The following is a 22,885-nucleotide window of genomic DNA, read 5'->3' as shown; positions in this document are numbered from 1 at the left end:
GCATTATTTTACTTCCATAGTACTTCACTGTTATTTTCTTTCTACAGATAAAAATGTCACGCCCTTCCAGCATCACCTTAGAATGCAGTGTCCAGTATACGCACCTAGTGTAAATAGCACCCACCTTCTATTAACACTTAGTGTAAATAGCACCCAACTTTTATTACCACTCAGTGTAAATAGCACCCACCTTCTATTAACACTCAGTGTAAATAGCGGCCACTTTCTAATAACACTTAATATAAATAGCACCCACCTTCTTTTAACTCTTTGGGCCAGATTTACTAAACAGGGCAAATAAGCGTGAGAGCGCAATAAATAAAAACAAATAAAAAAAAACGCAGATGGGAGTGGAATGTCCTGTGTGTGTGATCTACTGACGATGTGCAAATTAAAGAACAGACGCAGCCACATAATTTCCATAATGTCCAACACAATCTATCAAGAGCAGTGCAAATTACTTATGGCTTAAAACATACTTTTTTGGGGCTGTAAATAATGGCGCAGATACCACTAAATTGACAAGCGCAAAATTTTGTAAGTCACTTCGCATGATTCATTTTCAATATTCTCCTCCCATAAATTTTGCATCTGAAAGGAAAACTCCTACAAATGCATATGCAACAAGGTTAGCTGCAAAAATAACCTTGTCCATTGTTTTCAGTGCTAATTTTTAGCTGTGTGTCTTTAGTAAATCCTGACAGTAGTTGTTTAATGCCAAAAGAGGGTTTGTGCTGGCTCAAGCTGTTAGTAAATCTGGCCCTTGGTGTAAATAGCACCTACCTTCTATAAAAACCCATTAAGAAAAAAAGGTATTAACTTCCTTCCTGTCACATGAGACTGCCAACTTCCTACCCCTACTACCAGGGAGCATAATGAAGGCAATACCCCCCCCCCCCCCCCCCACCCCAAACAAAGGTTATTTTCATGTTACTAAGTATTTTTTGTTGACAAATATCTCGACATATTCGTGAAGGTCTCTAGATCTGTAGTTTTTTGTACACTTAGTCGAAAGTACAAGCGGCAACTATAGTTGCCGGTGGGCAAATGACTTCTAAGTACATATAATGGGGAAATGGGGTATACTGTGTTAACAGGTTAATAAATCAAGATTTTTGGTCTTGTTTAGTGCTTTTTGCTTTCATAATATCCCACCTAAAACATTAACCCTTTAACTGACATCTCTACTGTACAGTAGACCTTAATTCGATAGGGAAAAATTTCATATTTTATAATATTATGTCTTGTAAGGGCCAAAATATTGAGGACCCTTCATCCAGTTTGGAATGGATGCGTTTCATTCTAATCGGTCAAGGACCCTAATTCTTTTTATGACTAGTAGCTTACGATTCCATTATAATGTGGAAAGTCAGACAAGTAATGAGTTTACATTTACATTATTAAATGAAATCACCTACTACAGTCAGCCATTGAATACTATGGGACTATTTATTTATTTGTGTTATAGATGTTATTTTTTCGTCATTATATTAATTTATTTTCATTTAACTTTTTGATACACAATGTCCTGTTGGGGCAACTTAATGGCTGCACTTTGCACTTTGTTGTTTGTTGTATTTTCATGTTCAACAGATTATAAAATAGATGCAGCTTTTTTGAGTTTGCATTGAATGTTCTTTGATTTTTATACATGATAAATTTGTTTATGAATAAAGATTGATCTGTTGAAAGCAGTTATTTTGAGTTAGATGCCAAATGTTCTCCTCCTAGTCAAATTTAACATTGAAGGGGTGCATACAGCATATTTGCCCACTGGCAACTATAGTTGCCGCACATTCAAATACGATTTTCAAGAAAGAAAAAAAACTAAAACCTGGGGAAAATAAATGCAGAACATGTTCACATAGGACACTATTAACATGACTATATGCATGAAACCATTAAGAAAAATTTGGGCACAAATGGGTTAACACTTAGGGCCATATTTACTAAACAGAGCAAATTAACATGAGCACAATTCCGAAAAAGTGCAGATGGGAAGTAGAAAGTTCTGTGTAAAGAAAGTGTTAAAGAACACAGACGAAGCCGGGTCATTTCCATAATGACCATCTACCTGTCATGGTATAGGGGAGAGCGGGGCACAACCTAACGCTTTTTGACTTCCTCAGTTTGTGTAAATCCACTTGGGGTTCAGACTCAGAGTATTTATTTTTTCCCACATTAATTGCACGCGTCTAGTACAATTATGTGGTTTTGTTTCATTAATACAGTGTATACTTTTTTCTTGATTTACCCCGAAAGAATGGAAGTGAAATGTGACAACATGCCCCATAGGTGGGGTACATTGTAACATGTGGTGGGGCACAATGTAACATGACCAAATAACAGCTTAAAATTTTACCTGATATAATCAAAAAAATATACAAGACAAACTAAAATATTTTGTCAAAAAAATACAATTATTAACATTTTTTAAATAAAATTATGGCATTTTTTTATCATAAAAAATATAAGTATTTTTGAGTTTGACTACAAACACATCGCTAAATACAGCTATACAGCATAGTTCAAAACATAATAATAATTAATCATTTCTGAACATTAACTCATAGACATTATTCACCCTTTTCTCATGGTTTCTCAAAATAATTCATAAAAGTATAGAATATAATGGCATATTTCTAATAGCGGCTCATTGTAACGCAGGGTTACAACGCACCCCATCTGATTTAAATTGCGGCTTGTGTCTTCTGCTGTTAGATCATAATTAAAGAACTGTTAAATAACAGATATAAGATTAAAATATTATCGGATTTGTCTTATTTTAAATAAACACAAAAAAAACCGAGATTAAAACTAAACTTAAGTAAGAAATTTACTTTTGCTATGGTTAAATACATGTTCAGTAATATCTTTCAGAGATTTTTTAATTTTGGCGCTATTTTTTCTCTAAATAATGTTGATATGGCAACTAGTAAATACATTAAGTTTCGTCATTCTGGCATGTGTGGAAAGGGTTAAAACATGCGTGTTACAACTAACCCCGTGTTAGGTTGAGCCCCGCGCTCCCCTATCCAATGAAGATGAAGAAGGTCATTAAAAATGAATGTATTGTTGATTAAACAATCAGAATAATCTTAGCGAGGATAATCTTAGAGAGAAAATCAGAATATCGCTCATCCATGTCTTTGTGGGCCTTGCTTTGTGCACTGGTGCACACACAGTCATGTTGGAACAGAAAGGAGCCATCCCCAAACTGTTCCCACAAAGTTGGGAGTATGAAAATGTCCTGAGTTCCTTTCACTGGAACTAAGGGGCCAAGCCCACACAAAGTTTGGTGGTCTGTATCTATTGACTTCTGAACACTGTGTGCCTCTTCATGCGCTGACCCCACTCTGTGATTTTACATGGCCTACCACTTTGTGGTTCTGTTGTTCCCAATTGCTTCCACTTTGTTATGATACCACTTTGTTATGATACCACTAACAGTTGACCGTAGAATATTTAGTAGAAGTGAGGAAATTTCACGAATGAACTTATTGCACAGGTGGCAAACTATCTCGTTACCATGCACGCTTTAATTCACTGAGCTGCTGAGAGTGACACATTCTATCCCAAATGTTTGTAGAATCAGTCTGCATGCCTAGGTGCTTGATTTTATACACCTGTGGCCATGGAAGTGATTGGAACACCTCAATTCAGGCCATGTCCACACAAATACATTTTCGTTTTTTAAAACTTATATTTTTCTCTCCGTTTTGGCCTTCTGTCCACATTGAGACAGCGTTTTAGGTCAACAAAAACGTAGCTTTTTGAAAACGCTCTCCAAAGCGGATAAATTTGAAAACACAGTCTTCGTGTTGCAGTGTGGACTGTGAAAACGGAGGTATTTGAAAACAATGACCCATGTTTAGTCATGTGACGCATATTGTACCAATAGGTATTCATGTTTATACCGCCATTGTGCCTGTTATGTGCTATGTATAAAATATGTTGCTTCGCACACTCTTCCTATCACAGTCCTGCAACGAGGACACAAAATTGCTGTCCTGTGGCAAAACATGACAGTAGTTGCGTTTTAGACATATAATGGTGAGTGAGTGAGACCTGGATGCATCAGTGAAAGGTGAGATATTTTGATCCTGCCAGAAAAATTGTGTGATAACTTGATAATGTATTGTTCTGTCTGTCATCTTGGTGAGCTTTTATTAGGTTTAACGCATGCACAGTATTCCGACGTTTCAGTGTGGATAAGAAACTTTTGGAAAACGCTTGATAACGCTAGTGTGGACGGAGAGCATTTTAAAATGAAAACGCCGTTTTCAAATGTATCTGGATTAATGTAGACGTAGCCTCAATTGACTTGGAGGGGTGTCCCAATACTATTGGCAATGTAGTGTAAATCTCAACAAGTGCTGAGTCCACCTAATCCATTAACAGCTCAAAGCATGCAAAGTGAAAACTGAAACTTCCACTGGATAGCTCCTAAAGTAGCAACAAAATTACCCCTCTTTTAATATTTAACATGTTTTAATATACAACATATTAAATGCTATGACAACTAAATTAACAGATTTTTTTATTTATTTATTTATTTTAATAACACATTGGCTGATGCACAATCATCCTGCACATGCTAAACTTATATCTAAATATGTTATAATTATAAAATTATTAAAAGTAAATCCACATTCTTAAGGGGGGCATCTTACCCCAAAAGCTGTATCCGTGCTTGTGTTTTGATTGGATGAAGTTAAACTCAGGGTACTACAGAAATAGATATTATATCAAAGGTGTTGTTGTGAACTTTTATCTCTTCATCTTCTGAGTTTCCTACACTTTAAAAGATAAGTTCACAACAGTGTAAAAAAAAAGTATTTGTTTCAAAAATACGTTTTTTCCAAAATTGGGAAAATTATACCAAATGGGTACTAATTTGTGGGATTCCCTATTAGAGTTTCCCTGATATTTTCTCTCAACATGGGCATTGCTGGTAAGAAAGATTTGTGTATGCACAAAACAGCAGAAAATTAAATCAGCAGTGTTTTAAGCTGAATCTCTCATGACTCATTAACTACAGAGACCTTGTTAAAAGGATTTACAGCACATTTAAAAAGATATGAGTGAAGTTCCACAGCTTATATTGTCTCTATTGACATTTCTGCTTGCATGCTGGTGTTCCTTTAATGAAACCTGACCCAAGCTCAAAGTGACTTCTGTTTATGCAATAACGTCGTGGAGTACAGCAGCAGGCAGGGCTAAACTTATACCAGACACTTTTCTAAGTGTCTCCCTTTGAGATTCACCCAGATGTCTCCTTGCAATGCACCTTTAGCACAATGTTTTTCATGCTGATTTAGTCATGTACTCTAATTCCATATAAGCTGCTTTGTGGGAATCAAAGACTTTAGAAAAAAACCCTGAAAATGGACAGTACCACAATGAGTCAGATAAACGGAGACTCAAAACAGGAGAAAACTGATGATACTCAGTCAACGTCAAGTACACAGGTTGTTTGTGGAGGGTGCCAAAAGAAACTTCGGAGTTTGTTACCAGTGAATTATAAAGAAGAAATTGTAGAGCTGCTGAAACTGGCTGGACCAGTGGTAAGTTTTAATAGTGTGAATTGATTTCTGAAGGTGAATTTCATCATATAACCAAATACTGTGATTATTTATTTCACTGTTGATTGAAAATAGAAAAAGAAAATTGGACACCTTTGATTTTGTAGGACATGAACACTTAAATATGCATCTTTAAAAGAAACATTATTTTCTGACAGATGGAGGATATTTGACCTATGATTATTGACACACTTTCTGAGACTTCTTAGAAAAAGAAGAAACAAATCTGGAGGTTGCACCTAAACATAGTTGAATGACTTAATATATTTAGTTTAGCAAAATAATCTAAATTAATTAATTGTCAACTTCTTAGTTCTTTAGTCAGTTTTGTCTCAAGAATTCTGGACATGACAAATAAAACATACAATAATTTTGTTGCTCAAAAAGTGGAAATGTCTTGTGGCTTTTTTCAGATCCTGAAAATGTATCCACTTTTTTGCAGTTTATATCTCAGCTGATGATCTTTCTGATCAGCTTCGTCAGCACTGTGTTCTGTGGACACTTAGGGAAAACTGAACTGGCCGGTGTGGCTCTGGCTATTGCTGTGAGTGAGTTCACAAAATAACTTCATTATAGTGGTGTTCATTAAAACACCCATTGCCTTTATAAATCAGTCCTTTTTGCTCACAGGTTATTAATGTGTTCGGCATCTCCATTGGCTCTGGATTGGCGTCTGCATGCGATACACTTATCTCTCAGGTATAATAGTGAATGTTCAGTAATGTGAGTATCATTTGTGCTCAGGTGTCATTTGAGTTGAACTATGTCCTGCAGACGTTTGGGGGTAAAAATCTGAAGCGAGTGGGTGTGATACTGCAGAGAGGGATTCTCATCCTCCTGTTGGCCTGTTTCCCCTGCTGGGCGCTGCTCATCAACACAGAGGCAATCCTGCTGGCTGTCCGGCAGAGTCCCAGAGTGGCCAGGTCTGACACATTCAACATACATTAAATAATGGTCCTGTTTAGTCTGTGCTTTTAAACTGTGTGTGATTTTCTCTCTCTCTCTCTCTCTCTCTCTCTCTCTCTCTCTCTCTCTCTCTCAACAGTCTGTCACAACTTTATGTCAAGATATTCATGCCTGCTCTGCCTGTGAGTGACATATTAAGCATTATATGTACAGTATTCAATGTCTCTAACTAGTAACTATACAGTAAAAATAACTATTCCACTATATAGGTAATAACTTCTTTTTTTCTTCTTCTTCAGGCTGCCTTTATGTATCAGCTGCAGGGAAAGTATCTTCAAAATCAGGTAAACCCAAGCAATGTGTCTCCATTGATATTGAGCTTATTGTTCATATATAGCATATACAAGAATCTGTTTTGGTTTGTCTAGGGTATTATTTGGCCTCAGGTCATCACAGGAGCAGCAGGGAACATCCTCAACGCTTTAATAAACTACATCTTCCTTAATCTGCTTGATCTTGGTGTGGCGTAAGAAGCTGTCTAGATTAAATTTATTACATTTTATGGGATTTTATGTTGTGTTCCAAATGACATGCTATACACTTTGCACTTATACTACGCACAATGTACTCTACCATCTAGTGTATGAATTTTATAATGCTATTTTGTCACCCAGCTTCGGAGTCTGTTAGCCGCAACGTAAAGAAATAATTGTTTTTTTTTCCCCAGTTAATTAAGTGCATCATCCGGATTAGTCTGAACACACTACTTGCCCTATTTATACAACAAAATGACATAAAGAGCATAAGTATGCAAATTGGGACACAAAGAACCCAAGGCTTACAAGGTCAAAATGACTTCATGGTGTCATTCTTTCTTACTAACAGTGGATCTGCTGCTGCAAACACCATTTCCCAGTATTCCTTGGCTGTGTTTCTCTATGTCTACATCCGCTGGAAGGGTCTGCATAAAGCCACCTGGGATGGTGAGTATCTATCTGTGCCATCACCAGAACCCTTTGGTTTTGGATAGTTTATCAGTGTTGGGGAAAGTTACTTTAAAAACTAATGCTTTACAATTTTGCGTTACTCCCTTAAAAAAAAGTAACTAACTTTTTACTTTTTCTCACCTGAGCTGGGCTTCTTTTTTAAATAACAAAAAAGTTATATTTTGGGGCAAATGTAAAGACCCTTTCACACCAAAAATGAAATAATAAGGCTCATAAGGCAAATAAGTCAAATCACTCCTGTACAGCAGAGGACGCAGCTCAAATAAACCTTTCAGCTGTGTTGCCATTCCAAGTGGCAGAAGAATATAATGAAGGAGAAGAAAGTTTAACTTACTTCACCAATAATAATACAAAAAAATCTAAAGTCATTTTTGCTTGGTTTAACTGAATCATCGAAGGTCAGCAGCAAGTAAATTGGTCTATAAAGTGTATAAAATGCACTATTAAATGCATACGAATATTTGTTTTATTTAACATTTAATTATTGGAGATTTGCATACTATCTCATACTAATATGAACTACTATTGCATACTGTTTGCATTTCACTGATTTTGTTCATTTTGAGGAATATTAAATCTTTCTTTGTGCAAGTGGGATGAGTGAATTCATTTCGCCCATGTATTTCTGGGTGCAGTTGCATGGTTAGTCCGTCTGACGGTCATGATCGCTGTCTTGAGTGTTTGGGCCTTGTGCATGCTGAGAGAGCGTTCATGGATGAGTTATGTTCCCACTGCAGGAACATGTCCATCGCAATGTTGCAATCGAGACTCCGTGACCTCCTTTTAGGAGGTAGAGTCCCCGCTACCACAACCCAATCTATCTCCTCCACGAGGGGGGATACTTTGGTTGGTGGTCAGGGTGATCTGAGGGTTACGGTGTGGAATGAACCGACGATTCCTCCTCGGTCCACACCCCCCTCTAGCACATTGCAACCTGTGGTGTTGCCAGATGAGGTCGCTGGTTCGTCCCATGGGGGGCCCAGCGTCTCATTTGGGCCTGTGATGAAATAATGCTTTTTAATAAATGATGGTAAAAAAATACATATAATTTTAATGAATTAAATATGTATTAAATTACAATGAAGTTTTTAGTGTAAGCTTAAATGTGGTTTAAGTGAACTTTGCAACTAAAAGAGATACACACTCTTTTTTCTGCTCAGCAAAGCATATTCCACAAACAATGCAATCTACTGTACCTTTACTAGCGATATAAAACCAAATATAGAACATTTATTCACAAGTCCAAAGCGCTAATCCACAAGAAACCTCTTGGTTATGTATGTAACCCTCGTTGCCTGGAGGGAATGGAGACACAACGTCGGGAGACCGACGAATAGAAATCTCGCTAGTGAGAGCCAGTCTTCTTCAAGTGTAACTAAACAAGCCAATGCACATTGGCATGCAATAATTGCACCAGCTGCTCATGCCATGCAGCACGGGTAAAAAATTAGCTGCAGGTGATGCATCAAATTAGTTTTTCGCTGAGGTGTTGAGTAGGTGAACTGGCACCCCAGCGGGGCCCAGAGGACACGGCGACGGGCTGTGGCATCTCTGTTCCCTGCTTCAGGCAATGAGGGTTACATACGTAAACTGAGACGTTCCCATTCAGTCAGTCACTCTGGACGTCACGTCGGGAGACCGACGAATAGGAATCTCTACCAAAGCGTCATGGCCTCTGCCCCCTTCCAGTGCCCCGTGTAAGCTTCCTGAGCTTTCTTACCTGATGAGACAGGGCTCTCACAGAGAAGTCCATCACTGCTGTTCTGCATGACCCAATCAGTGACTATTGGATAACACTGTGAAACGTGACTTCTAGTAGGAAGGAACACTGCAAGCCCACAAGCAAGGGGAGCTCCCACCCTACTGAAGGGGGACTCTCCCAAGGGAAAGACACAGGCTTCTGTCTAGGAGCGTCCTTGGAAAAATATTTGGGATCCCCGCAAGGTCACTCATATATACCCAGCCTAATACCAGTTCTCAAAGATTCAGCGGGAATAGGTCTGATGCCAGATGCTCTGCCATGTCCGGCACCAAGGGTGATGGAGGACTTGTTTGCTTCTGGACAATATAAGCACCACCGTTCAGGGCACAGCAAGCCGGCAAGAGCCTGGGCCTCTCAATGCTTCTACCTGTTTGAGGTGAGAACACAGGAGGATACCGGCTCTACACGAAGGCTATAAAATCTAGCAATCATGTTAGGTGTTGCCCAGCCCTTCAGCTATCTGACAGCGAGGCACCATTTGCCAGCTTCTGGTCGAGTGTGCTCGCACCCTGAGCAGACAGGGCACACCTTGTGCTTGGTAAGCCAAGGTGATGGCATCCACTATCCAGTGGGCCATCCTCTGCTTGGATACAGCCTTTCCCTTCTGCTGGCCTCCATGACAGACAAAGAGCTGATCTGAGGTCCTGAAGCTTTTACTTCTATCCACGTACAGTCACAGAGCGTTGATGGGACAGAGCAAAGCCAGGACTGGGTTTGCCTCCTTCCTGAAGGGAGTGGTAGGAACCTTGGGTAGCCAGGCCAGGGTCTTAGTACAACATGGGTGTCACCCAGCCCGGACTCTAGGTGCAATTCGTTGACCGAAAATGCCTGCAGGTCCCCTACCCTCTTGATAGAGGCCAGTGCAACCAGCAGCAAAGTCTTCATAGACAGAATCTTTAGCTCCGTCGACTGCAGAGGACCAGATAGGGAATTCTGAAGTGCTCGGAGCACTAGAGCAAGATCCCAAGAGGGTATGGAGGGAGGTCAAGGAGGATTTAACCGTCTCGCCCCCTAAGGAACCTGATGACCAGGTCGTGCTTCCCAACCGACATACCTTCCACAGGGTCATGATAAGCGGATATCACGGCAGAATAAACTTTGAGGGTGGAGGGAGACAGCCTTCGCTCCAACCCCTGCTGCAGGAAGGAAAGCACAGACGCGATCGTACATCTTCAGGGGTCTTCTCGTCAAGAAGAACACCAGTCAAAGAACAGGTTCAAGGCATAAGCCTGTCTCGTTGACGGTGTACGTGCCGAAGTGATGGTGTTAACTACCTCTTGGGGTAAGTCAACTAGAACCTCCACCTCCTGTCCATGGCCAGGTCTGGACACGGATGCCACAGGGTGCACCATCTCTGAATAACATAGGGTTCATAGACAATTGGAAAAGTTTTTGGGGCAGACCTGACCTGTTGAAGAAGGATGGCATCCATCCCTCTTGGGGTGGTGCCGCTCTTCTCTCTAGTAATTTGGCACATAGTCTTAGAGCTAAACCTTGACTCACTAGGGCCCAGGTCAGGAGGCAGACAAACTGGCTAAACCGACCGTCTGCTAGCTGTCTCACGTTACCGGAGTCAGATAAATCCCAGCACATAGAGACTCTTTCACCTAGATATTATCATATAGAGGCTGTGTCTGTTCCTCAAATTAGTAAATACAAAAAAACATCAAAACCATTCAACAGTAAAAATTAAATTGATGTCCAACAAATAAACAAAAGATATAATACAGATGAACAATTGATAAAGCTTGGGTTGCTGAATATTAGATCCCTTTCCCCAAAAGCGCTTATTGTTAATGATATTATTACAGATAATAATCTAGATGTGCTCTGTTTGACAGAAACCTGGCTAAAACCTGACGACTACATTACCTTAAATGAGTCCACCCTCCAAGATTATTGTTATAAACATGAGCCGCGTCTGAAAGGTAAAGGGGGAGGGGTTGCTGTAATTTATAATAATATCTTCAGTATTACTCAGAAGTCTAGTTTCAAATATAATTCCTTCGAAGTTTTGGTGCTTTATGTAACGCTATGTAGTGTACATGATAAAACCCGTTCAACATTTGTGTTAGCTACTGTATACAGGCCACCAGGGCATAATCCAGACTTTATCAAAGAATTTGCTGATTTTCTATCAGAGTTAGTACTGGCCGTAGATAAAGTACTAATTGTTGGTGATTTTAATATCCATGTAGACAATGGAAAAGACGTATTGGGATTAGCATTTAAAGACACACTAAACTCTATTGGAGTTAGGCAACACGTGTCAGGAGCCACTCATCGCCATAATCATACTTTAGACCTAAAATTGTCACATGGAATAAATGTTGATACCGTTGAAATTCTGCAGCAGAGCGATGACATCTCAGATCATTACTTAGTATCATGTATACTTAATTTAGCTAAGGTTGCAAAGCCGCCCCCTCGTTTCAAAAATGGCAGGACAATCACTGCCGCTACTAAAGATTGCTTTTTAAATAATCTTCCTCATCAGTATCATCTGCTCAGCATCCCAGATAGTATAGAAGAACTCGATGTTGCAACAGAAACTATTGACTCTCTCTTTTCCAGTACTTTAGACACAGTTGCTCCTCTGCGCTTAAAGAAGATTAAAGAAAATAGTCCAACGCCGTGGTACAACGAGCACACCCGGGCCCTTAAAACAGCAGCCAGAAAAATGGAGCGCAACTGGAAGAAAACAAAATTAGAGGTATTTCGTAATTCGTGGAAAGAGCACATGATCACATACAGAAAGGCCGTAAAAACTGCTAGATCTGCTTATTTCTCAACTCTCTTGGAAGAAAACAAACACAACCCAAGGTATTTATTCGATACAGAGGCTAAATTAACCAAAAATATAGCTTCAACTTCTGATGATTGTAAACAGCACAGCAGTAATGACTTTATGAACTTCTTCACATGTAAGAAGTGCTCTCATCAGAGTTACAAATGATTTACTCTTATCATCCGATCGTGGCTGTATCTCTCTATTAGTGTTACTCGATCTTAGCGCTGCGTTTGATACTATCGACCACAACATTCTTTTGAATAGACTCGAAAATAATGTAGGTATTAGTGGAATTGCTTTATCATGGTTTAAATCATACCTATGCGACCGTTATCAGTTTGTAGTAGTAAATGAAGATATGTCACACCGATCGCAAGTTCAGTATGGAGTACCACAAGGCTCAGTGCTAGGACCGCTACTCTTCACCCTGTACATGCTACCACTGGGAGATATCATTAGGAAGCATGGCGTTAGTTTTCATTGTTATGCTGACGATACTCAGCTCTATATTTCTTCACGCCCTGAAGAAACTTACCAATTCACAAGATTAACGGATGCATAGCTGATATAAAACATTATCGTTTGTCATTATCGTACAATGAAGGAAGGTTATTACATCTTTGTATTACACCCATCTTCCTGATCCTTCCCCATACATCACTTATGGCTATTTTTTCCCCTATAGTACCACAAAATTCTCTTTTATCACTTTCCTTGTTTTAGGCTGTGCTCTCTTATATTTAATAAAATCATTGAATATAAATTATTTCCTTACTTTTCTTAATGCACAGTTTCTATCCCTTATTGCTTTATTACATTTATCTGTCCACCATGGGACTGCTTTCTTCTTACACTTTCCTGTATTTTTCCCAATAATCTCTTCTGCAGTATTAATAACAACTCCACATATTTTATCATTAAGTTCTTCAATTTAAAGCAAACAATTTGTTTAACTTTTTGTCCTTAAAAATACTCCAATCTGCTGTTTTGAATTTCCACCTGGGTATAATTTCTCTATTTGCTAAATCTACTTCAATCCCTAATTTACATATTATAGGGAAATGATCACTTCCCATTAGAGTATTATTTAATACTCTCCAATCACTAATTCTAGCTAGATTTTGAGACATTAGTAAAATCTAAAACTGAACTTCTCTCTGATGCCATATCCATTCTTGTTACATTTCCATCATTAACACATATTAGGTTCTCCAAATCTAGAAAATCTTCCACAACTTTTCCATTTTGGTCTGTACACCTACTTCCCTATAATGTGCTGTGAGCATTAAAATCACCACTCCATATACTTATTCCTTTACCAATTTTACTTAATATTTCATTATTTAATTTCTTACAAGGATTATACAAATTAACTACTCTTATATTCTGTTCCCCAATCCACACCTTCACCACTAGTGCTTCATGTTCAGAATTTATTTCCACTTTCCTAAAACATAATCCTAATTTAATAAGAGTAACTACCCCTCCACCATGTCTGCCTATCCTATCCCTATGTAATGCTGTATAACCCTGAACTACAAAACTCAGGTGAGGTTTGAGCCATGACTCTTGAATACAAATTATATGTGGTTTATTTTCTAATTCATCTATACATGTTTTAAACTCTTGTCCGTTAGCTATTAAGCTTCTTGCATTTCATTGAAGTGGGATAAAAACCATTAAGATCCAGCTCCACACGGCAAGTTTGCCAAGCTTGCAAGTTATTCACCTGTATTTTGAGAATCTCATTCATTTGTTCAACCGTTATTCTTTCAATTTCCAAGTACTTCTAAGCCGCTCTTATTATTATTATTATCCTTTCGGGGGGGGGGGGGGGGGGGCTCTAATAGCTCTAATTGTAACCTTTCATTAAAGCCCAAAATTATGACTGTACATTAAAGAATTCAATAATAGCAGCATTTTATGTGTCAATGGTTACAAAGGGTCATTTGGAGTCTCCAAGTGGCCTTTTCTGGGAAGCGTCTAGACATAAACTTAGATAAACATGTGTAAAACACTCATTTTCTAAGGTATTATCAAATTTGAAATTGGACTTGGTAAGGCTTCATGCTATGATCCCATTTTGTTTTCCAGCTATAGGCATCTGTTTACAAAAGAAATTTTGGCAGAATTTTATTTTTTTCCTTTTTCAGTGTGTTCAAAGTCCTATTACTCAATATCAGTCAGACTACGGTGATTCTGACTGTTTGGGAACAAACCGTCTCGGGTTATGACTATAACCCTTGTTCCCCGAGAAGGGAACGAGACACTGAGTAGTCGAGTGACAACACTCTGGGAACGCCCACAGTGTTACGCATCTGAAGTATGAATGAAATCAAGCCAATCTGATTGGTGGTGCGTCGTGACGTAGTAGATGACGGCATACCCGGAAGATACAAAAGGAAGCTGATGCAAACACACACTAGCTCTTTTGCGATGAAGCAAGCGCTCTAGCCGTGATAGGTGTGGCGACGAGACGCAGTGTCTCGTTCCCTTCTCGGGGAACAAGGGTTATAGTCATAACCCGAGACGTTCCCCTTCGAGGGAACTCGCACTGCGTCGAGTGACAACACTCTGGGAACGTTAATACCCACTAGGCCACACCGAAATCACCCCACGTCCCAGTGTGAAGCTGGAAACCCAGGCACACTTAAGACGCAAGAACTCGAGCACCAGGCGTCACCGGGAGGTGCAGACTGTAAAATCGTATGAAGGTGTGCGGGGTGGCCCACCCGGCCGCCTCGCATACCTCTTGAAGCGAGACGCCAGAAAGGAGGGCCACTGAGGAAGCCATGCTCCTGGTGGAATGGGCCCTCACGGCCATGGGTGAAGGCAAATTGCGCACCCTATAAGCCGTGGCTATAGCCTGGACAATCCAATTACTGATCGTCTGCGTTGACGCAGGCAGCCCCTTCTTGGGTGAGCCAAAGCACACCAACAATTGGTCTGACCTTCTCCAATGGGAAGACTTCTCCAAATAAATACTCAGAGCTCTGACCGGGCAGAGCAGATGAAGTCTCCCCTCTTCCGCCGTCAGGTGGGGAGGGGGATGGAAAGCCTGAAGAACCAGAGACCGGGCTCGCTGAGATGGAACCTTGGGAATGTAGCCCGGTCTAGGGTGAAGGATGGCCCTCACTCTGCCAGGGGCAAACTCCAGGCAGGTTGGCGTGACTGCCAAGGCCTGGAGATCTCCCACTCTCCTCAGAGGGATCTGCCATGGAGAGCCGTCTAGCAGAGCTATGATGTCCGAGAACCGTACTCGAGTGGGCCACCGGGGTGCTACTAAGAGCAGGCTGATGCCCTCCCGGCGGACCCGCTCCAGAACTCCCGGGAGCAGAGCGATCTCGGGCCTCGGCCACGTCTGCATCATGGCGTCCAGCCCTAACGGAGCTGGATGCCTGAGAGAAAACCACAGTGGACAGTGGGATGTCTCTCGAGACGTGAACAGGTCCACTTCCACTGGGCCGAATCTCTCGCACATTGCCTCCACCACCTCTGGGTGGAGTCGCCACTCCCCGGGCCTCAGCCCCTGCCTCGACAGGATGTCTGCTCCCTGATTTTGGTCCCCAGGAATGTACATCGCCCTGAGAGACGATAACTTCCCCTGGGACCACAGGAGGATTTGATGCGCCAGTCTGCACAGAGGGCGCGACCTCAAACCCCCCTGGTGATTGAGATACGCGACAACCGAGGTGTTGTCCGAGCGTATCAGGACATGATGGCCGCGGAGGTCTGGGTATAAGCTCCTCAGAGCTTTGTAGACCACCAGCATCTCCAGGCAGTTGATGTGCCATGAAGAATGCCGGGTCTCCCACAGACCTCTCGCAAAGCGGCCTTCCATGACCGCGCCCCAGCCAGTGAGGGAAGCATCTGTTGAAATGGCTCTCCGGCAACATGATGCTCCCAGCACTGGTCCTTGGGACAGGAACCAAGGTTTCCGCCATATGACGAGGGAACGAAGGCATTTGCGTGTTACCCTGATCATACAAAACGGATTTCCCCGCGGGGAAAACCCCTTGGCCCTCAGCCACCACTGTAGGGGTCTCATGTGCAGCAGGCCAAAAGGTATCACGTTGGACCATAAGTGTCTCTCCACACACACCATACCAGCCATGGAGCGGCCGATGGAATGGGCCGTCTCCTTGGCGATGCGGAGAGACAAGTCGGTGGCTTTCCTGAGTTCGGGGACATCGTCCGGAGACGGGCCCTCGCCCTCGTCGAGCTCCTTGAGGAGGTCGGCCTGGTAGGCCTGCAGCACCGCCATGGTGTGCAGACAGCTACCAGCCCGCCCAGCCGCCATATAAGCCCTACCCACCAGCGCTGATGTATCGCGCGCTGGCTTGGTGGGCAGTACCGGGGCCTTAAGGGACGAAGCGGCCTCGGGAGAAAGGTAGCTCGCGAGAGCTTCCTCCACCCTTGGCAGCGTCCCATAACCCTGTTCGGCCACCCCCAGCACGTTACCGAAGTCAAGTACTGGGGGACTGGAGAGTCTGGCCGAATAGGGTTTATCCCAGGACCTACACAACTCATTGTGTAGGTCCGGAAAAAAAGGCAGACCCCGGCGTGGAGGTTGAGGCCTGCGCCTGAAGAACCGTTCATCCAGCTTACTGGGCGGCTGGATTTCCGGTTCTTCCTGTGGCCAGTCAATTTTTAACTTGGCCACGGCGTGGGTCAAAACCTCCACTAGCTCCTCTGGAGCGGGTCTGTGAAGCGATGGCTCAGGCTCCACAGCACCCGCCTCGACGCTCAGCACATCTGACTCCTCGGAGCCAGATAGCTGAAACATCGGGTTCTCCGCCCCGCGGGAAGAAGCCGCTTCGCGGGCTTCCGCACGGGGCGGGAGAACATCGGAATCCTCGGACGAGGATAGGGAAAGTGCCTCAGCAGTCCCATATCCTGTCGCGAGGTCCCGCTGCGAGCCCCATGATCTACGGCGCCGCTGTTACCCAGATCCCTGGGGCTCGCGGGCTTGGCCGGTCTCATCGAACACGGCCAGCCGTGAGCGCAATACCCTGAGCGGCAGCTTATCACATTCGAGAGCCGCCCTAGCGTGCTGCATGCCCAGACATTGCACACATAAGGTGTTTGTCCGTGCCCGAAAGGAATCGCGGACACGGGTGCACACACCTCTTAAACTGCTGCCCACTAGCCATCTTTTCTTTTCAGAGATATAGACAAAACAACACCAAATAGACAGACAATTCAACATAGAGCGCTTCGCTGAAGAGCAAAAAAGCTAGTGTGTGTTTGCATCAGCTTCCTTTTGTATCTTCCGGGTATGCCGTCATCTACTACGTCACGACGCACCACCAATCAGATTGGCTTGATTTCATTCATACTTCAGATGCGTAACGCTGTGGGCGTTCCCAGAGTGTTGTCACTCGACGACGCAGTGCGAGTTCCCTCGAAGGGGAACTCAGAGTGCCACCTTTCAAAAGAGACCAAAACCATGCATATACTCAAATTGTTTCAAGAACAGCATGCAATTTGCTTTGGGTATGCCTTTCTCTAGGCGTTTTAGTCAAATTTTACAGGAACACTAATGGGATAATTTTATAAATATTTTTTATTCCATGAATAACACAACTTTTCTTTATTTGAAATTTGTTTTAGCATTGAATAATTATTTAAAAGATGATTACATCACTCACATGAGCAATATGTAACAGTTTTATGTCTTGGTGCAAAGCATGCTGTTTTCTTTTTTAATATGTGACCAGAAAGTAGTTATTAAAGTGACTTTTTAAGATAGTGTGGAGGAGATTTCACTGAAATATTTCTGATGAGTCATGGTTCATGTTATACTGCATTCATAGATACTGAAACGTCATATTTTTCTTGCTGATCTCCATCTGTCTCGCATTAGGTTGGTCTCGTGACTGTCTGCAGGAATGGGGTGCCTTCATTCGCTTGGCTTTTCCCAGCATGCTCATGCTTTGTGCAGAGTGGTGGACATATGAGATCGGTGGATTCCTGGCAGGTTTGCAAACCATGTGTTTTTATGCCATATGTTTTTATGTCATTCAATTTGCTTTGTGGCATGAATATATTTACAATCTTCATGTATTTTGTCATTGTAGGGCTCATCAGTGAGGCTGAGCTGGGAGCCCAGTCTGTTGTGTATGAGCTGGCCTGTATTGCATATATGGTAGGTTTACAAAGGTTATTCGGTCTAACCTGTAACAAAAACGAAACTCTACACCTGTACTGGTTTGAGGATCTTCTCACACCCAGCAGCACCAGCTGTTTGCTGGTCAATGGGTCAAGATATTAGCATTACAAAAGATAAACTGAAATTGAAACCTGTTGACAAAACTGTTGAACTAAAAGATGTGTTGCATTTCTGTTATTCTACATTCACTCACAGTATCATTTTCCATTTGCAAATAGTATTTTGTTATCCTTTGCATAGGTGGTGAAAACCAAATCACACATGTAACTAAATACATCAGCCTTTAATTTCCTCAACAACTCACTGTAATAAATTGAGCAAGTACGCAAACTTTTAGATCTTGATAGTAGCAATCTTGCATATTTGTATGAAGAACTTACACAGGAATGCATCTGTGTGATGCAAATTTTTCCTCAAAGGGAAGAGGGTTGTTTGAGGTGAAACTAAGTAATCACAGTCTTAATCTAATTCTATAATTGTGATTATTAAATCTAGACTTAGAAATAACTAAAATGTAAAATTTGCAAAGTTTTCAAAAGTTTGACCAAAAAACAAAACAAAAAAAAAAGCCAACAAAATGCATTACTTTTGAAATAAAGGGAAACAGAAACATATTAAAAGCAAAATAGCTCCAGCAGCCAAAAGTTATGTTTCTGAACATGTGTGATAAATCACATTTGATTTATCATTTGGTTAAAGTAGACAAATTAGCTTGAACACAAGTCACTGTTTTCTTTTTGTCATTCAGTTTCCTCTGGGATTTGCAGTGGCAGCCAGTGTGAGGGTGGGAAATGCTCTTGGAGCTGGAAATGCAGAACAAGCCAAGCTGTCTGTCAAAGTGTCTTTAATCTGCGGACGTATGTAGTCTATTTATCAGCAGCTTTGCTATAAGATAAAAATATCACTTATGACTGTGTTATTATTATTGTAAAGTTAAGTGCTATTTGGTTTCCCCGGTGTGTTTTTTTTTTCTAGTACTTGTTTCTTGTGTGGTTGCAATCATTATTGGAAGTACCAACAAAGTTATTGGATACATATTTACCAAAGAAGAGTAAGAGATCTACTTTACTAAAAACCAATATGACATTGTAGATTGGATATTTGGTATTTGGAAGGAATCATTTGAATGGGAGAAACTGCAACATACATTCTGGCAGCTCTAATAAAAAATAAAAATAAAAGAGCTACATAAATATTAATCTCATTATAATTGCATTGGGTGCATGTAAACATGGAGTGTCATTGATGGCCATTGAGGCTTTAAAACCATTAACATCTTATCTGTGTACTGAACTCTTGCTGTCTCACACAGGGAAATAGTGGTCAGAGTATCAGAGGTCATGATCATGTATAGCTTCTTTCATCTATTTGATGCCATTGCGGTAAGAGTTTTTGGTTTCAGTTTATTTTGATGGTCCCTTTAATACATTCTGTTGACTATAAGATGTATAAGCGCTATGGATGGCCGTAGGTCTGTTAAAAGCACTATATAAATGCAGCCCATTTACCATTTTCCATTTATAAGTAATGTTGCACCTACATGTCTACTAACTCGTATTAGAGGGTTACTGGTATTAGTTGACTGGTTGGGTTAGGATAGAATAATTTGACATGTAGTTGCAAATTTACTTATAGTCAGTAGATTGTCTTTTGGAGCACCATCAAAATAAAGTTTTAGCAGATATTAAGCAGACAGTCGACTAACACTCTAATGAGAGTTAGTTGGCATTGAGGTGCAAAGTTACTAATAGTCAACAGAATGTTGGGATCATCAAAATAAAGTGAAACCATTATTTTTAATTAAAAACTGCATTAGATAAAAAGATTGACAATTTTCCAGTAGAAATATCTGAACATCTGTAAATATACATTTACTTTAAGAAGCTAAATTGTATAGATATTAAGAATCTAGAGAATTTATATGGAATTAAGTTTATTAGCCCAATGGTATATTGTTTTTTTCATAAATCAATCATACATCACAAACATTTTGGGAAGGTTTTTTAAAATATTTTAGTGGAAAAAATATATATATTCTCTTTTTAACAAATAGCCTTAAACAGGTTAAATAAACTGAAAATGATAAGAGAATGTTTGTGAATGTTTGACAATAATAATAAAGTTTGTTTTTCTGTCTGTAGGCAATTACAGGTGGTATTGTCAGAGGTGCAGGAAAGCAGCTGCTTGGTGCTCTTTGTAACATTGTGGGATATTATTTTGTGGGATTCCCAATTGGAGTGTCATTGATGTTTGCTCTCAGCATGGGCATAATCGGTAGGTGACTTGCAAACACATGTGGTCAAATGGGAATATTCTCAGAAGCTTTGCTGAAATAACCAAAACACTTTATTAAACTCAAGTGCCCAACTGAACACCTGCATCAATCTCCTCACGTCTCTTCTCTCTGTTGTTAGGTCTTTGGATTGGGTTTTTTGGGTGTGTTTTCCTACAGTCTTTGTTCTTCATCATCCTCATTTGCAAACTGGATTGGAAAAAAGTGACTCAAGAGGTGGGCTGTTTTTTCCTCATCCATATATAATTTTGGACAGATGATCAATTCTAATCTTCTTATTTTCAGGCCTTGATCAGAGCAGGAGTTCAAGTCCCTGAGACCAAAGATGAATCTTACGCTATGGAAAATAAGGGCTGCACAGAAGGTACTTTCTGTCTGTTGTATATGAACCCTTTCATGCATGGTGTCCACATTTGGGGACAGTTAATTTAACTCCATTTAGGGTTAATTTATCTTGGTAATTCTCTCCAAACCACTTGAGGGCAGTGTCAGTAGATTGACAGCAATATTTTAACAGTGGCTACTGTCTTGTATCCCAAATATTCATTGCTTGATGACATCATTAATCCAAGATGGCTGACAGCGATAGCCATGTGCCAAATGCCCCAGGCATATCTGTGAAAAATTTAGAGTAAAATGTCGTTTTTATACACCAAAAACTAACTGTCCACGTATGTGGACGTCATGCAACAGTGGAGTCAGATTGCATAAAGTCTGATTTCTGTACCCTGCTAGTATATCTGTTCTGTTTTTGCAAATATGTTTTGTATTGTCTTATATTGTAATAAAACAGACATTTAACAAATATATCAACATAAATAACCATTAAAAATGACATATTATGGCATTAAATGGCAACTTAACACATACATACCGAGACAAATTTGCATTTTGCCTACCAAACAGGGACAGCACAGGTCAAGTACTCAGTTCAGAATAATAGAGAATATCCCAGAGGACAGTGTGTGTGACAGTGACCGCACTGATGAGGAGTGTGTGCCAGCAAAGCCCAGCCCATATTGCTATTAGGTTTCCACATATATGTAACTAGCCTTATAGTTCCTACACTATGTGTTTTATCGTTGTTATATTGTAATATTAATGTTTTAAATATCTGAGCTGTTATTCATAGCATAAAATGACATAATAAAAGCACAATATTCCATATTGTCATCTGTGGATTTTTGTCCCATTTTACGCCTTTGTTGCATGGTGTCCATATACGTGGACAGTTAAATAATTTTTAAATAAAACTGAATTTTGTAAAAATTAAAATGGATTTCAATTTTAGCATCATATTAAAATAATAAAAAGAATCTTTAAAAAATCTAGATAATGTTTTCCATAATTTATGCATGAAAGGGTTTTTAATGATGAACAAAAATTGTTTCTTTCATCATGGACTTATGTTGACCGATTATTGTACAGAAGTGCCAGAAGAGTCCCAGCACACTGAAGAAGGCCAGACAGATGCAACCACAGACCTGGAAGGACTCAGTAAAGGAGAAGGAGGAATAACAGATGCTTGCACAAAAGTTACAGTTGGTGCGGTTTTGTCCACCAAACAGCTGGTTGTTCGTCGAGGACTTGCAGTTTTCTTCATGCTGCTTATACTAGCTGGAGGGATTGTGTTAGATGAGGTGCTCACTGGACTTCTCAGATGAGCATAATAAATACAGAGCTTTGTCTGCAATGCACATTCTTTTTTTAAATCCACCACTGCCTAAGCAAAGGTAATAATATTTGAGAGGTAGATGTTTGTTTTATTTATTTTTAAATTAAAACCAGCCTTTTTGAGCTCTCCGATATAAGTTATGTTAATTGTATTATACTGGCATTGTGTACATGTATCTTTTATGTATTGTAAGTATTGTCGTTGTTAGTATGAAAGCTTGTTTCTGCCACAGGATAAAAAATTAAAAAGAAAATTGTTACATGTTCTCTATATCTCACAAATCTGACTTTATAACTCACAATATTGGACTTTATTTCTCACAATTCTGCCTTCATCGCAGTTGTGAGATAAACTTGCAATTATGAGTTATCAAGATTCTGAGAAAAACTCCTGAATTGTGGAATAAAATTACTTTTTTAATTTTTATCCCATTGGTAATCTAAGCTTGTACCGGAGTCGACTAAAGGTGAGCTTGGCGAACCCAAGTGCATTTTGTTTACATTAATGTGAACAAGATACAAAAGTAAACAAAGACTTGGCTTGACTTAACTAAGCTGACCATGAACAGAAACATGAACATAAACACACCAACATGGTAACATGAGGGACTTTGTATTCATGTATGGCCCTGTCTCAGAGACTCAGAGGAAGACCGTGAGGGTTTAGGGTGCCATTTGGGACAGGGCCTATGTAT

General features: G+C 40.4%; 1 protein-coding gene across 3 annotated transcripts; it reads left to right on the top strand.

Annotated features, from left to right (window-relative positions):
- Positions 1–5,203: 5,203 nt before the first annotated feature.
- LOC307137965 (multidrug and toxin extrusion protein 1-like) lies at positions 5,204–22,668 on the top strand. Of its 3 annotated transcripts, none has more exons than XM_079836021.1 (17): positions 5,204–5,567; positions 6,028–6,129; positions 6,216–6,284; positions 6,360–6,508; positions 6,631–6,673; positions 6,791–6,835; positions 6,920–7,017; positions 7,377–7,474; positions 17,918–18,031; positions 18,132–18,199; positions 18,972–19,080; positions 19,199–19,274; positions 19,536–19,605; positions 20,365–20,497; positions 20,638–20,732; positions 20,802–20,880; positions 21,945–22,668. In XM_079836021.1, the coding sequence occupies exons 1-17, from the start codon at positions 5,388–5,390 to the stop codon at positions 22,178–22,180; spliced, it is 1,764 nt and encodes a 587-aa protein (XP_079692147.1). In that variant the 5' UTR covers positions 5,204–5,387; the 3' UTR covers positions 22,181–22,668. The 3 variants fall into 3 exon arrangements, with proteins under 3 accessions (XP_079692147.1, XP_079692149.1, XP_079692148.1); XM_079836023.1 differs by having other exon boundaries at positions 5,206–5,567; positions 5,999–6,129; positions 21,945–22,457; XM_079836022.1 differs by lacking the exon at positions 21,945–22,668 and adding an exon at positions 21,423–21,680 and having other exon boundaries at positions 5,228–5,567.
- Positions 22,669–22,885: the final 217 nt, after the last annotated feature.

Source organism: Gobio gobio (genome assembly GCF_949357685.1).
Source record: "Gobio gobio genome assembly, chromosome: 14".
Taxonomy (NCBI): domain Eukaryota; kingdom Metazoa; phylum Chordata; class Actinopteri; order Cypriniformes; family Gobionidae; genus Gobio; species Gobio gobio.
This window is presented reverse-complemented; position numbering and strand designations above follow the sequence as displayed.